General features: G+C 29.7%; 2 protein-coding genes across 2 annotated transcripts; both read left to right on the forward strand.

Annotated features, from left to right (window-relative positions):
• Positions 1-249: 249 nt before the first annotated feature.
• Positions 250-5,143, forward strand: LOC113858336. The gene is made up of 6 exons (XM_027490933.1): positions 250-378; positions 1,821-2,264; positions 3,024-3,334; positions 3,442-3,495; positions 3,781-4,259; positions 4,679-5,143. The coding sequence occupies exons 2-6, from the start codon at positions 1,966-1,968 to the stop codon at positions 4,991-4,993; spliced, it is 1,458 nt and encodes a 485-aa protein (XP_027346734.1). The 5' UTR covers positions 250-378; positions 1,821-1,965; the 3' UTR covers positions 4,994-5,143.
• Positions 5,144-10,630: 5,487 nt separating this feature from the next.
• On the forward strand, positions 10,631-12,003 carry LOC113859852. Its single transcript, XM_027492524.1, has 2 exons — positions 10,631-10,716; positions 11,466-12,003. Exons 1-2 carry the CDS (start codon positions 10,685-10,687, stop codon positions 12,001-12,003), a joined length of 570 nt encoding a protein of 189 aa, XP_027348325.1. The 5' UTR covers positions 10,631-10,684.
• The last annotated feature ends 5,571 nt before the right edge of the window (positions 12,004-17,574 follow it).

The following is a 17,574-nucleotide window of genomic DNA, read 5'->3' on the forward strand; positions in this document are numbered from 1 at the left end:
CTGACGGTAATTACAAATAACCAAATCTGTTTCGTTAAAATTAGAACTTGAGTAAGGATAATAAGAAAAGTGCATTAATTTAAGCACAAACATAACAAAGAGAAAAAATTTCTCAAATCAATTGAGGGGTACCAGAAAAAATAAGTTTTGTACAGAATAGAAAATAAAAAATAAATAAATAACGACGTTAATAAGGTAATACTAATAAGTTAGGGTAGCGGTGGACACGTGTCAAGAGAGAGAAAAAACAACGAATAATGCGTTTCCACTTCTCTTAGGTTTATAACGTTAACCGCTGTTCACTTACTCGGTTGATTCTACACGCACGCCGCCAACTCCAACGTTCCTCCCTCGCGTCCTAGTCTTATTCCGTTCTGAGTACTTCCTCTTTCTCTTATACCCCATTCACACTTTCTCTCAGCACATGCACGTAAAGTTCAGCATGTATCTTCTTAGTTCATATTCATTCGGCTACTCTTGTAGTCATGCTGCTTTACTTGTAAACACGTTCACTTGTTAGTGTTTTTTCGAGTGTTGCATTTATTTAGTCTTTGCTTGGTTTCTTCTAATTCGATGTGCATTCACTTAATTACTCCGCTAACGTGACTTAGGTAGGTGATGCTGATGAATGATGTTGAACTTCTAGAATTTCGATATTGGTGGGCAACAATGCAATTTATGATGAATTGTTTGTGTCATTGTTTGGAATTTGTTACATCTTTGATCATTTTAAGCCTTCAGTAATTTCTTGCAGTTTTTTTTAATCCCTTGACCTTTAAAGAAGAAATGGTATTAAATAATTAAAACAATTGATTATATTTACAGACCCATCAAAATGTTTCAAATAAATTTGAATGTGACATAAACCATGGTCTTTTTTACCTATATAAAATGTATTTGAAAGAATTTATCATTTTTAAGAGTGAGAGTAATTAAAATATTATTATTCAAAAGGATATATGCTTTATCTCTCACATGGAGTTCAATCTTTTAAATATGAACTTTACATTTAAATTGAATTTTAGTTTTGTTTTTTTTAAATTAGAATGTGTGATAAATAAATGTTTTGGCACCACTGACTTTGTTTTTTACCTTCGGCAACACGTTTGAATTACTGTTGAACAATTCATCCCCCCGGCCTCCCATTTGCTAATTGGTTCTATGTTCTGGTTACTGGTTTGATATACGCATACTCTGAAGTTAAAATGATACTTGATTAGCTCTCAGTTATAAGTTATCATTATTGAATGAAATTTTATTGGTATTCACTTCTTGACTAGAACTTTATGCCTAGGAGACTATGGTGGGGCTAGAGCCCTGTAAATTCCAAATGTAAGAAAAATTATTTGGAAATTGGAATTTATTACACCTTTTTGTATGGTAGAAGTTTGTGTTTGCTTTTTAGATATTTACTATTAAATCAATATCAACACTGTACTTAGTGTGCGTTTCGTTGGGTGTTTGTAAAAGTGAATTTGAATCAACTTGATTTTATAGAATTGATGTTAGTTACAAGTAAACTCGAAGTGAAGTGATATATGCTTGGAAACTTTTCTCTTAAAAGTAAGTTTGTGTTAAAACTTAATATAAAATTTTCAATTCAATGCAAATGCTGCAATTTATCACGTTAGTTCAAACTTGAGTTTGGAGACAAAATCACTTTTGATACAAAATTGCCAAACATGTTTGCATGAATTTCAAACTACATTTACATATTCAAAAGTGATTTTATGGTCTTTTAATGCTCATCCAAACAACTCTTAATTAGTTGATTTTGTATTGGTTGAATTTACTCATGAACTTGAACATTCTGAATTTAGCAGGCAAAGTTTAGCGGCAGCTAAGTTTGTGAAAGACAACCTGATACCCCTACATCCATTCTACATAAAGATATAGAGAATAAACCAAAATTCATTTAAAAAGTTGCACCAAGGAAGGAAAAGGTGCAATTAAAGGGTGAGTTACATGGGTCACTGTGAGAAGCCCATAATTAAGGTGGAGCCCTTTATAGATGAACAAATTGACACTACAAAAGTCTTTGAGGACATGGAAGTTGATATAGTGAGTTGGACAAATAAGGGTGATTTTGCGTCAAACAAAAATGAGGACCCTGATGCAACTGAATATTCAAGTTCGTTTGCTGACACTACATCTGATGCTGAAAACTGTTCTATATTGAGTGATGCTGAGGTGGAGTCAGAATTCTTGGGTGATAATGGCTTGGCAGGGACCTTTGATACTTCTCGTTCTATATTTCCGATGAGGTGAATTTTTTTTACCAAATCAGTAAATTTTAAATGCTTTTTGCTTGGACATAGATTTGCAATCAATATCTAAACAAATAACCCAGGTCCTATGAAATTGTTGACTAGCAATTGAAGTTATTAACAAAATCCATATTATGCACACAAATGTTCAAGTTAGATAGTGGGTGTTTAACAAATAAAATCTTAACATATCTACAGACTACTTTAGTAATGATTATTAGCAGAGGTTTGTATATGGTGTGCCACTGTCTTGATTTGATGTTTCAGTAAGGGAGTATGTTGTTTTCCCACTTGGCCTGTATGCAAATCCTTAGATATTGTATGTACTTCAATTTGTATTACCAAATGAAGATAATTGTTCTTCACCTATAGTCTAGTTGTAACTCTTGTTGGAATAATTTTGGCTTTGCATCTAGTAAGGATTCATATAGGAAAACCTATCACCATGCTTCGTATGGTCTCTCATCATTTATGTTTTCTTTACAGACCATTATTCTGTGCATCCTTAAGCTGATCAATATGTGGAGTATAACATGTGTATCTTAAATCTGCAAAACGGTGGTCAGTTTCTCTGTGCCGCTATTTGAGATTGAGTACTATGTTAATCATCAATTGGCAGTCATATACCAGTACTACTATTAAAAGTTAGTTGTTTTTAATGGTGATGTGATGCTAATATGCATTTTGTTGTTGTTACATCATCAAAGTAAACATAATAGTGTTATTTATGCATATTAATTTCCTATGTAACTGTAGGAAGAGGAAATTAACCGATCATTGGAGGAACTTTATACGACCTCTTATGTGGCGATGCAAATGGACAGAACTGAGAATTAAGGAAATTGACTCACAAGTATTAAAATATAGTAAAGAGCTTGCAGAATATGAGAAGAGAAAACATATGGAACCTGATCAATTTACCTTAGAAGAGTTTGGCTCAAAGTCATTGCCATTTTTGACTGAGCAGCGCAGAAGCAAGGCCAAAAAGAGAAGGAAAAGGAAGAAAGTTGAAGACATGACTGAAATGGCATCATATACATCACATCATTATATTTTCTCCTATCTTGGTAAAACTCATTTATCTTGCACTTGATTTGCTTATCTTTCTTCATTTTACCAACCACTTGTCCCCATTTCAGAGAAGTGTGTGACTCTTTCCTTACTTCTATTGTAGAGAATAAGAAGGCTGACCCTGATGGTTGTTTGGCTGATGATTTTGGTAATCCAGGTTAGAAATTCTGCTTTCTAATGATACCTAATACATTGCTTCTGCATAAGAAGTTAAGCCAGTGGCGCCAATGGCATCTCTTGTATTCTTTTCCCTTGAGAAATCAATGAAGAAAAATAATCTGTTTTATTCAACTGCATTAGCATTATGTTGGGGGTTTGTGTGTATTGACTTATCTTTCATTGTAATCACCTTCGGAAGATCCAGTCTGCCTTTCATTATGCCTCATTGTCACATTTGACTTGTATCTGATTCAATAATTTTTTATATACTCTTTTGATATAGTGATCACAGAGCCGTATGCTGATTCAACAGACAGATTTGGCAATGGGGAAGATCAATCTTTCTTTGAGTTTAGCGATGCCGATGCTTCCTTAGAGCAGCTCCTTTGGACAATAGACAATCTACATTCTAGGGTCCACAAGCTGAAGAGTGAAGTTGATGCAATCATGTCCAAAAATGCTTCAAAGTTTTCATCATCAGAGAATTTGAGCCTTCTTCTGCATGGTGATGTGCGGACTAGCTCTGCTCAAAGTCCTACAATCTCTGCAGGGAATGGAGATACAGCGTCTGTTGGGGCTATTTATAATTCAACTCAACATGTGGCCGAGTTTGATTTAGGAGATTTGGTTATGCCTGATAGTGCTGTTTCAAGTTACGGAGAAGTTGCAATTGTTCCTGATATAATTGAGAGCACTGTGGGCTTATTGTCTGCTGCTGATGTCACCCTCCATCCAGGGTTGGTTGGGGACTCGTGTGAACATGTAAGTTTTCTCAAACTACAGATTACACAATTTCAGGTTCTAGTTCTTTCTATAATTTCTGCCCACTTCTCATCAGATGATGACTAGAAAAGTGTTTTATACAATGAAATATTATTTGGATCTTTACACTGATAGGTAAAATGTGAGAGAAGTGTTATATAAAATTCAATAAAGATCAAGTCCATTTTCATTTTTTTGTGTCCACAGTTCAGTACTTTTTGTTTGCTAAACAATTATCTGTAGTTTATTTCTCATGGTTTTTTGTATATCATATATCATCATGCATATAAATTCATAGTGTAGCTGTGGATGTAGGTGCACACACTGAGTTAAATCCTTGTGTCACTTTCCCCCCTCTTTATCTTCTCTTTTCTCTTGTTACTCCCAACACTCTTCACTATCAAAATGAATGGTTGCAGATGGTAGACAGTGTCTTGATACATGAGGTAGCTGAAACAGGAGAGCACACCTTTAGAAGTGCAAGTCACCATCCCATGGAGAAGCTTTCGGATGCCGAGAAATGTGAAGGGGAAGAAAGTCTGCATCCAGTTTCTATCCCCATGTCAGATTTTAATACAGCAGCAAATATTGCAGTGTCTCAAGAGCAATCAACTCTCAAGTCCTGCATGTACAAAGATGTGAACATTCCCAAGAACAAAAGAAAGCGTGGGGAGCGCAAAGCTGGTTCGGGTGGTTGGAGCAAGAAATGCTCAGGGGAACCTGAAAACCAGTAAGCCTTCTTAATCTGCAGTGACTAAAGAATTTGTAGTTCATTTGACAGATGTTGTTTTAACTTTGAAGGTCATAGTGAATAAGTACTATTACAGAGTCGTTTGCAGTGAGGAAATTACTACTTTCATTCTGACCTCTAGTTTTTATACTTCACACCCATTTTCAATTTGGGTTTGGGTGTGGGCACACTATTTTAAATTTGATCAATATATGAAAGAAAAAATGCATTTAATTTTTACATGTATATTTTGTTTTTGATTTGATTGAAGAGTAACTTTAGGTGAAATCTTAACAATGCATTGATTAAGCAATTATAAGTGAAAAGTTTTATAAAAAAATGTTACTTTTAGTCCTATTTATGATAAATAAATATTAATATTTTTATTTATATTAATGAATTAGATATCTTTTTTATAAATATAATTACTTTTTATTGTTAATAAATTTTTTGCTGTTATTTTAAATATATTTTAGCATAATTTTAAACTTTTTACTTTTAATTTTTTCACTAATATCTTTAATAAGACCCTTATTTTTAATTCATTTAATGTTATTTGCTGTTGTAATATTAATGTCAAATTATTGTCTTGTTAGAGGACATGATAAGATGCAAAAGTTAAATAAAAATGTGACAGGTTAAAAATCAAATATAATTTTATTTTATTATATGTTTGATGTATACTAAAATAACAAATTAAATAACATTATATTATTTCCATTTATCTATTTCTAATTTAACCTTTCTTTTTTAATGGATAAGCTTTACATTAGAGGGATAGATAAATTGAATTTATAAGACAGACTTATCTTAGATAAATAAATATTAAAAATAAATTGGATAATATTTTGTTTATCTTATATTCATATTATGTTTATGAAGTATTTTAATTACTTGAAAATAAGTTTTATTCAAAGACAACAAATATAACTTTTAATACTTTTATTTTCAATTAGTTTTATGCTTTGAGTGTATCAAATTTTGCGGAGAAACTAATTGTATTTTATAAAAAATTGGAATTGTTTGGTTTTAAATATCTTTGTCTTTGAGCACTTGTTCAGATGCAAATAGGCTTGGGGCTAACTGAGGTTTGATGAGTGATGAGAATTAACCTGAATAAGTGATAATGACTCACCTTTATAAAACAAACTAAGTATTGCACGATAATATGTCATGCACACATTATCATGTCTTTGCTGTGCTCGCCAACTATCTAATTCATTTTGTTTTAATTTTGCATGACTCATGAACCTTTAAGTTGTCACCTTTTATATAATACACTTCCATAAGCCTGGTCTCGTTAAATTTAATTAATTTTTATCTTTCTATAATACTACATTAATTAATTAAGGTATTATGTATTTGGCCTGTCTCAATGTTTTTGTGCAAATTATAGAGGATATGTTTCTAGAAGAAAACTCTTTATCGAATTATAAAAAATTGAAACTTAATAAAATAACTTTCTTAACACAAAAAAGAGGAGAAGAAAATTTATTATTTTAGCCACACGTTTTATATTTTTCTCCAGTAGTAATATTTTTCACAATCTCTTTTTTATTGATTAATTTTTTTTTATGGGATAAATAATCTTATCTTAAATTTGACAAGATAATTTCTCAATTTTTCAGTATTGTGAATTTGTGATTAGTATTTCAAAGTGCTTATCTTCAGCATAGATCACTGTAACAATATGAAACAAAGAATGAATTAAATAAAATAATAAAATAACACATATAATAAGGCATTGAATAAAAGTACATAAGTAATAAAAATAATTTAAGTGATAGAAATAAATAATTAGCTGTGAAGTTCAAAGAATTGAACTTTATTAAAATGTTAAAATACATTGTTAAAAAGTAAAAGAGATGTTTAAGAACTCATTTATCATTTATTTAAATTTAAATATTTTGTAAATATAATTAACTTTAAATTAATAGGAGATGTATTCTAATTTATAAATTGATTAACTTAATTGAAAGATCTTAATTAATCCCAAAAAGCATGTACTTTATCAAGAGATGTGTCTTTGCAAAAGGTTTCTAATTCTAATGTCATCCATACCTCCGGGTAAAAGTTTCTTCAAATTTGAATTATGCTCTTATTTTGAACAATTAGGAACATGTTCTTCGATCTGAGTTTTAAGTCAACCATAATTTTCAATGTTAATCGAATCGAAACTTTTCCTGCCATTCCCACCACAGCATCTTTCTCTCATATTTAATATATTTGCCATTCACAGAGCCAGTCAAAGAATTTTTGTTACATCATCATTCTTTCACACACACAAGCTGGAGGAAATTTCTCAAGTAATTTCTACTCTCTGTCTCTCTCTTATTGAAAGTAGTTCTACAAGAATTGATCGTTTTATTTAAATAACTAAAATGAACGTTATATATAATATTATAGAATTATTTTTATTTCTCTTATTTTATATGTTTATTATGCATAGGCATTTAAAAAGTACTTCTCAAAATTAAATGAGATTACTTATTGATTGTCCATTTTATTGTTCATAAAGTGTTTGCTTCGATATATATGTTCAGTAGACCTTAAATTCCGTAAAGTTCGCAAAGTTGTAGACGCCATAGCGCAGTAGCAGCATCTCTTTGTGCTTTTGATTGGAAGGTCTTTGTTCCAATCCAAAGTGAACAAAATGATTTCCATGGTCTACAATGTACAAAAAGCAAAAGAAGACTGAAAGTCTGAAACCTCTTACTCTTTTTGACCCCTCTCCACTCAATAATAATAATAATAATATTATTATTATTATTATTATTATTATTAGAACTAATGTTTAGTTTACGGGTTAATTAAATACACCCTTGATGCTTCTAACTTGATATCGAATTCTTAATGAAGGAATGGAAAATTGAGTTCAGTGCCCTTGATGAATTTAAAGTATGAGCATATGCACTTATGAGCTGCAAAATATAACAGTTTCATAAGAAATTGTATGATTATAATTTACCTTGTGGCTTATTAAATGACAATTGCCAAGATGCCAACCAACATTTCCAATCATAATGTCTTTTTCTCTTTGCTGCAGCTTTTTGGAGTTTGGGGATAGAAATACATGGCACAACAACACCTTTAACAATTTTCAATAGTTTAATACATCAAGTGGCAAAATAATTATAACCATATTGGATTTTAGAATTCTTTTAACTTGACATACATAACTCTCCATCATGTATTGATTGTACATGGCTTCCCTATGCATTTGTTTGAGAAACCATTTGGAACTTCAAAGAATAACAACACTTAGGGTTCTTAACGTATTGATTAAGAAAATGATAATTAATATATTTTATTAAAAAATATATTAAAATATATTAAAATATTAAAATCACAAAATTAAATATATTTTTATGTTCATTCATTAAAAAAATCTTTCAATTTCCTTAAATACTTCCTCTCTTTTTAAAAAAAAGTCTCTTTAGTCAATTTTATTTTTCTCAAAATAATAGTCATTTTATAATTTTAAGGTAAAATTATTATTTTTTGTTTCATCAATTTTACCCTTAAGATTATTATATATTATTTCAAAACTCATTTTCTATCTCTTATCTGTATTTATTTATTGTATAAACAAATTCAAAATAATTATACTAAAAAAATTATCACACTTTTAAAAAAAGAAAGATAATTAAATGTATTTCTTAGTTCTTGTGTCACAAACTTAAATGACTATTTTTTATAAACAGATAAAATATTAGTAAACTGGTGTCCTTAATATTTTTTCCCAATACTTAAACATAAAAGTTTACAGAAGATTCCATCATTCAAAAAAGAAATCAATTATCTATAATTTAAAGACTTGCATGAGTGTTTGTGTAGGGTGAATTATGCATATATCATTTTTATCTTCAAATCTTGTGTGAAAGGCTATTAGTTGTAGGAATCTTAAATTCAGTCATTAGGTGTATTATGAAAACAAAAATATTATTTTTTACTGAAAATTAACAAAACATTTACTATAGATTAAGAATATAAAAACATAATAAATATTAATTAATTTAAAATAATTAAAGTTAGTTCTAAGGTTAAGAAAAACATGAATAATTATATTACGAGTGAAATAAGACGGGTTATATGGCCAAGCAAATAAAATAATTGCTCTCTTGAAATGTCCACATTATGATCATAAACAGAAAAGGTGGAGGAGCTTGTGTAATAATTGCACAGCACAAGTTCAGAGTTATTGAAATTAAATAGGCCCTTTTGTATATGCATGACACGGAGCGTTTTCAAATGGTGATGTCCACATGAAAGCAAATTATAGCTCCTTTTCTGGATATACTTTGAATTGTAAGAAAGATGATAGTGATATGTATAGGATAATATTGTCCAAGCATGCAATTAATTGCAATACGTGCAGCTATGTACATTTACTTACAAGGTGATGGAAATAATTAGAGTTTCATGTTAGGGGTAAATATATAACTATTTTGGGATTGGATACCAATTCCCTTGAATCAGAATCCCAATGATATGACCCTCTTCTACATTTACGTAAAGATCAAACATAAGTTTTCCCCTCAATTGGTGAATTTTGGTAACATGTGCCATTTGATCAGTATTTGTATGAATATAAAATTATTGCTATTATAGTTAAAAGAAAATTTACAATCTTTACAGCTATGTAGTACCTTTTTTTTAGTTTTATTAATTTATATCCTTATAAATTTGAGTTGATAAACAAAGAATGATTTTGAAAATTTTAAAAAATTATTTATTTAATTTAATTGTATTTAATATAGTATTTATCATTAGTAATTGAAAAATTTATTAAATTTAAAAATATTGATGTAATGTACGAGAAGTTCATTACTTGTACATAAAAACATTTTTCTTCATGATTTCTATCTATGGCCGACAAAATAAAAATATTGCCGGACAGAACAATCTCGAATTGATGGTAGAGGTGGACGAAACTTATCAATCAATTACTAGAAGAAATCCATGTTATAATTCCTGGAATCCTGGTATTGAATGTCAACAAGTTAGAATAATGAGTGATGGCAGCATGGGAGATAATACGTAAAAGTTTTTAGCATATTCTATAAATTTATCTCTCAAGCGTGTGCAAGATCACTTAACATTTACAAATTAACATGAGATGAAATAATTACATAATTTCTATTGTTCATAAATTTCGGTCCACTTATCATTACCATAATTATATTATGTGAAGAATGGGTTGAGGGTTGTGTTACTATAGGCAAGTGAACAGAGTTGTGGTTTAGCAGCCCATAATTTTTCTGTCATAAAGGCAGGCCAAGCATGTCTTATACCAATTAATTGCCTATGTGATCTCCTCTTCCTAGCAATCATATGAGATTAGGAGCAAAACATGATTAAGGCTTCAGAAAGTAATGAATTTAATAAGGGTATTGTTTCCTTTTTGAAGTGATAGGGGCCACCTTGGTAATTACATTAAAAGTAGTAACATTTTTACTTTGCTTTGAAATTTCAAATCTCTCTCTCTCACTCAAAATCAGAAGGAATCATGGCAGCCAAAGCAAAAGGAAGGGGTTGGCTTACAATAAAGAATGGGAGAAAAGGAAAGAAGCACGTTGCCAACCCCATCTTAGAGTCTCAAACTGAAGCAAAAGGCTCTTCTTCACTGCCAACACAAATGAAAGTACTTTGCCCACTACCTCCTGCTCTTTCATACTTTCAATTTTCTTTGTTCATGCAAGATCCAAAGAACGATTCACACACAAGGTATGTTATGAACACTAATACTATAGCTAAGCTCACTTCTTATTTTCCTCTACCCCTTCCTCTCCTTCACACACAAACCCATACCTATGTTGATAATTTAATTATTTTGTATATTCACCTTTTTGTCATATGCATTACTATATTCTTTTTTGCTTACTGATAAATCTTTCTATAAAATGTGTGATCATGTATATGAGCTAGGAGATTGTATCAATTATTTTTTGTTATATAAGCTAGGATATTATCTAACTTTTTTTGTTAGTTAGTTGTGGAGAAAATGCTGGCATTGCATTATTTCTATGAGGCCTAAAACTAAACTAAACGCTTGTCGGGGTTAGAAAAAAAAAAATGGAGAGCACGGGCTCAATATATTAGTCATTTGATTGGTTCAACCTTATTTTAGATCAAGTCTAACCTCTGCAGATTATAGTCCTTCAACCTTGATAATGTTATGAATTTGACCAACCCCAAAACATTATTCATGCCAGGGTGGGAGGTCCATTTCATTGGCCCTAAATTTGGAATTTCCTAGTTGGCACAAACAAGTTTATATTAATTTTGTTACAGGGCCTAAACTTGACCATAAGAATAGATTCTTTGGATTACGAAAAGTAAATAAATTAAACTAATTTTCCAATTTGGGTAATTGGTTATATCGGGAAAAATGAATATAGTGAAAAGAGTATGAATCAAGCAGCATCACCTTCTCAAGACTTCATGCATGACATATGCTTCATTTGAAGTTGCAGGAAGCCCTGGTATCAAAGAGCAATGGAGGTGGCTAGTATATGGAAAAGCATGTCCAAGTCCACAGAAATTCCCACTACTAATTCCACAATATGGAAGACAATGCCAAAGTCCCCTCAAGGCCCTACTCCAAGTCCCAACAAGAACAAGCTAAGAAAATGTGCCTCTCTTAAGGTTGCCACTTCCTTTACAAGGGTATGTCTCTGTGCACCTATCTATTCCTACAATGAGATTTTGAGAGCTGAGGTGCCACCTAGAAGAAGTAATAGTTACCCAAGATCAAGACCATTGCAAACTACACAAGAAAGAACTCCTAGTGCTAGACTTAGCACTGAGGGAAGAAGAGTATTCAGGGGTAAATCATTGACTGATGATGTTCTAATGAGGAGGTTTGTCATTGAGGAAGAGGCAATGATGCAGATTAGAAGAAGAAATCAAATGGAAGTTATTAGGAGGAGGAGTATGATGAGGAGAAAGAAGCTTGGGCCTAGTCCTCTTAGTAAAATGGGTATGGCAGATGAAATTGGACAATTTAATTGATTAGTCCAATTCCTCTAGTGTCCAGTCCATTTGGTGAATTTTGATTCCCAGTCAGTACCACACTTGTTCCACTTTTTTATTTTTTGGTCTTAATTCATTGACTGAACTTTTTCACCTCATGTTAGCAAGTTTCTACAACTGGGGTTATATTATAATTACAACATATTTAATTTTATGATCCCATTTTGAGTGGGTTTAATTAATTTAATGATATTGTCATGTATAGCTCAGAATCACAATCTTAATTTCATTTCTATGTTCAATCCAATGGATTTAGAAACGGAAAAAAATCTTATTTTAATCAAAGTGCCTGTTTGAATTAATTTATGAAACAACTTCCAATCAAAAGCTTTATAAGAGGACTTTCTAAAAGAGAAAAAAACAATTATTTTAAAAAAACAAACAAACCAAACATGTACTGAATCTTAACTTCTTAAGTGAACAAACGCTGCCAACTAACTACTATGTGTAGACTTCTTAATTTGCTTATAAGACACTCTATAAACGTAATTCATATAATAAAACTTGTAGAGCAAGGATAGTGGTTATCTAATTTGTATCGGAAAGGCCAAGTTAGGTTGTTTTGTGACTAGTAATGTGAATCTGATACACACGCATGCTTCATGCTTAACTTATCAACTACCCCCTTTTTCTTCTTTTGTGAATTTGTGCTTGATGACATATGGTTCCTCTGCCAATCTATTAGTCTTTGTCTATCGTAGAGTGTATCTCCCCTGTGGAAATACACACCCATTTAGCTTCTTTACGTAATTTACAATGTTCCAACTTGATATGCCTAATTAGATCAATAAGTATGTGCTATGAAACTAAGCTTGTGTTAATTCCAAATCAATTAAACAGGGCTTTCATCTTGAGCTCTGTAGTGGACACACATATCTTGTTTTAATTTTTAACTATGATATTAGTAGCAAATGTTTGCTTTATTGTTAGGAAAATGTAGACGCTTTCTAAATAATGTATGTAGATATTGAATTTTCAAGAAACATAATTTACTTACACTAGTTATTTTGCTAGATTGAGAAGGTGAAAGGTGTTTGGAGTTAGTAGCTTTCTCCGGAGTTTATACAATGAATTAGTTATTAGTATCAATCCTTTACCAATCAAATCTTATTGGCTTATTAATATTCGTTACTGGAGATTGGTCGGCCTAAATAATTAAGTTCGATTAGCTGATTGTACTAATGGAAATTAATGTAAGAAAATAAAATATAATTTTACATTAATAAAGATGGCTAAAGATTAGAGATAAATTTTTTAAGGAAAAAGTTTACTTTAGCTTTGGTTGGAATTTGGACTCTAGTTTTCTTCATTTCTTAGATAAAAATATTTTCAAAGCTCTAAATTATTCTCTTTTAGCAATATATTTTTTGAGGTATTTTTGTCTTAAAAAAAAAATTGAACACCTACGCTTTCAAGATTTAGGACTTAAATTGCATATAAACGAATACACACGAGAATACAATAAAAATTTTCCTTTTTATAATGAATCTCAATAGTAAATTTTTATAAATAAAGTTTATTATTATCTATTTAAAATATAAATTTTAAATAAATATAAAACTAAAAGTTATATATATATATATAATATTTTTTAACATACATACAATAATAAGAATCAACAGAGGTTAGTTTAAGTAACAAATATTTTTGTTTAAGTAAAGTTTTCAATTTAAGTTTTTATATATATAAAAAATTTCTAGTAATAAATTTACCCACTACATCTAGATACGCGACTGAGATTGGATTAGGATGAAACTGAATGAAAATAAAAAATAAATAAATATATATATATATATATATATATATATAAACAATTCATGAACTAATTTAAATAATTCACAAATATATTAAATCATTTACAATCTCACTTGTAAAGTTCATATTTTGTCGTAACATCCTTTCAAATTAGTCGGAATCACTCCCTCGAGAGTTACTACTTACTAGTTGTTATAAATCAGAGGACACATGGAAGAACAGCAGGCGAGACATAACGAAGCAACAAATGAATGATTTGTTCTATGAAAATGATTTGTTCAATGAGACGTAATAAAGCAACGTGTTTTAGAGTAGTTTTAGCTAACAACGAGTGAACAAGTTGCATAGTAGTTTTAGCTAACAACATATTTGGGGAACAAATTTCAAAGGGGAACATGGGACACGGAACTGAAACACCTAGTGAATTGACATTTGTGCTTCAACTCAACATTAATTACAGACACCATTGCATCATGATGTGGTTGACAGATAATATCGGTTACCTACCAAAACATGCTTTATAAATTATATATACTTCCTTTCTTCTCATGACAATTAAGACAACTCTATCTGAATCAAGTCATTGTTTGTTTACGCGTTATGTTTTTTGTTTCTAGATATTAATTTCTTTTTCTTTCCTCGTACATTAAGAATTTCACTTGTAACTTTGTTAAGTTCCAGTCAATCAAGCCCTAAAAGAATCATAATTAAAAGCCCTACAATGTAGATGATAAATTCAATAAAAAAATATTATCTTAATATTTAATTTAAGAAAAAAACGAGAGAATTTAAATCTTAATTGAGATTACTTATCCATAAAACTATTGCAATTAATTATTTCGCAGTCAAGTACCTTCTACAATTTGGTATCTACTCCAACCTAGACGCACGAGATGGCCCTTGTGCTGTTTGTTTATTACGAAAAAGTGCATAGTTAGAGGAATCTTTTAAATTTCTTGCTTGGTTCCCCACATACCCAGCCCAAATAGTTGGGTTCCGTATACTAATATATAGGAATCTTTTATCGACAACTCTCAAGCTTATGAGATTCCAACATCAATTTCGTTATTTTTATAAATAAAAGTGGTTCAAAAAATATTTTTCTTTCAATATATATGTCAGTTAAAAATGTTCAGACACATTTTAATGCAACCTATTAATGCAACTCATCTTACATGAAGAGCCATGGGTATTTAATGAATCCTACATTTCGTAGTTAATTCTACAGATTTTATCTTCTTTGAGTAGATAAATAAAAACAAATATTACAAATTTTTTTAATGATGAATTTCTTCAAAAGTTGTTTTTAAGATGAATGAGTTTTTTTTTTTTTTTTTACAAACTCCGTTGATAGCTCACGTGGGAAAGACAGGGAGAATAGTGAGGAATAATAATAGGATGAATGAATGTGGTAGCGGTACAAGAAAGAGGGACACTAGTGTTTTTCAACCAAATGGTATACTTGGCTTTCACGAATGGATGCTACCTCTGACTTGTCATGTGTTGGCCTTTTCATTCTAACAATGGTTGAAGTCACATGACTCAACTCCACCTCCAGCGTGTTTGGCCCATTCAATATTCATCACCCATTCTTTCCCATGCTACTCTTCTATGTACACTGTTATTTCAATGCCACCCCAACATTATCTCTACGCAGGTTGTACCTGTGGATGTGGGGTAGGTTTTTGTAACCCCCTCTGCATTTTCTATTGAGTGAATACCACGCACTACAACTGTTTCCACAATGTATAACTTTACAATGCCTCTTGCTACCATGATCATCAATTATTGAGTACAAGCTCTTTGTTACGTAATTTATAAATACAAATTGAATAATTATGTTCATTGATTATATTTCTTTTAGCTGTATTTTTGTTAATTTTTTAGAATTGAATTTAATTAAATATTTAAAATTAATATTTTTGTTTAAAAACATTTATTTAGTTATAACTTCAGATGAGAGTAGGATGTGGACCACCCGGTCCTACGTGGTCAATCCCTATGTATACTTTGACAAAACGGTCATGACAATCTCGTATATAGACACTCAATCGAATAACCGAGAAGATTTTTCATTTTCAAATATAGGAGGATTCTTGTTTTCGAACATAGAGTTTTCATTTTAGGAAGGATTAAAGCTAAGATTTTAGTTACTGAAATTTAAAAATGTCAAGTTAGTTATTCAATCATTTATTTTTATGTTTATTTATATTTTAGTCATTTGAATTACATAATATCGAGGATTAGCTACTAACATGTGATATTAATATATATATATATATATATATATATATATATATATATATAATTGATTAGATAACAAAAATTGATATTTATACAATGTGATATATATATATATATATAATTTTAATACTTGAAATTGTTATTCCAATAAATATTTTAATTTTTAATTATTAAAACATTTCATTTACACACCATTGTTTTTTTAATTCTTTTTCAATACTATTATTTTCAGTTATTGTTTGCGTTTTTTTGCTAGCAACTTTGTGGTCACCAATCAACACAATGAGGTTCTTTATTTTAAAAATAAATTTTAAAATAAATATATTGAGTTGGTTTCAAGTTAGACTTCAGTAAACCAAATCAAGTATGACATAAATGGATTCTGAAATAGATCTCGAAAACAAATTTGAAGCTAAGGAGAAAAAAAATCAAGTCTAATAGATGATGGTATGTCATCTTTGAGTTTATTAGAAGAAAATTTTAAAATTTTAAGTTAAGCATGATAATAGAAGTGAGTATTATTCATTTAAATTTGTTGTAAAAAAAATTAAAATAAATAAAGTTAAAATGAATGTATCGAAAAAGAACTAGTGAGGTTGATGTAGAAAATAATTAAAATTTTTGACGCCAGAAAAAGTATTGAAAAATGCCGACAGTCTTTGACAAAAAAAAAATGCAGACATAGACAAAATATTAAGAAAGAATGAAAAAATAATAATAAATAGATCAAAGATTTTTAAAATTAAAATTTAAAATACTTGACGAGTAATAATTTAATGAACTAAAAGAATGATATATATATATATATATATATATAATACTATATACAACATTATTTTTATTTTAAAAATAATTATATATGTTATTTAATTTGGCATATTACAGATATGTTTGATTAGTATTTTAAAAATAGTTTTCTGTTTTAAAAACAGAAAATTATTTTTAAAAAAGAAAAATAATCATTTTCTAATATTCTAACAATATATGTTCATAAAGTATGGATCAAAGAACTAGAATAATAAATGTAAATAAAAGTTACAAATGTGATATTTTTAAAATTTTAAGAATTAAAATATTTAATAATTACTATATTAGAGACTAAATTAAGAATTTAATCTTCCAAAAATTAGGAAATCGATGCAAGTAAAAATGATGTGAAATAGAAATCTACGTAATTTATCAGTAATTTTTAGCAATCGTGTCTAATAAACTGCCACCAAAGAGCGTTCTTGCAGTGCTTAATGATTAGTCAAAGTAAATATTAGATTTGTAAGTTTTTCATTGGTTTAACAAGTGAATAATTGATTATACCACCTACTACTAATAATAAATACATGATACTTTAAAATATAGCTTATACTAAATTTACAACACTAGTAGTTATCTTGTTGTACAGTAAATTCATTTTCAATAGCTCTATTTGTTCGATATTATAAAACTAATAAGTCAATATATAGTCGACGAGAATTCAGTTTTTTTTTTTTTAATTAAGTCAAACCAATCAAAAAGAGTTGAATAGGAGTCAACTGATTCAACCTAAATATACTAGCT

The sequence above is a fragment of the Abrus precatorius genome, unplaced genomic scaffold (genome assembly GCF_003935025.1).
Source record: "Abrus precatorius isolate BTA unplaced genomic scaffold, Abrus_2018 Scaffold2, whole genome shotgun sequence".
Taxonomy (NCBI): Eukaryota; Viridiplantae; Streptophyta; class Magnoliopsida; order Fabales; family Fabaceae; genus Abrus; species Abrus precatorius.

Coding starts and splice junctions, on each gene's coding strand:
- LOC113859852 (XM_027492524.1), top strand. CDS start 10,685: ATGCAAGATCCAAAGAACGATTCACACACAAG. Junction 10,717..11,465: donor AAGAACGATTCACACACAAG/GTATGTTATGAA, acceptor TTGAAGTTGCAG/GAAGCCCTGGTATCAAAGAG.
- LOC113858336 (XM_027490933.1), top strand. CDS start 1,966: ATGGGTCACTGTGAGAAGCCCATAATTAAGGTGGAGCCCTTTATAGAT. Junction 2,265..3,023: donor CGTTCTATATTTCCGATGAG/GTGAATTTTTTT, acceptor ATGTAACTGTAG/GAAGAGGAAATTAACCGATC. Junction 3,496..3,780: donor TGATGATTTTGGTAATCCAG/GTTAGAAATTCT, acceptor CTTTTGATATAG/TGATCACAGAGCCGTATGCT.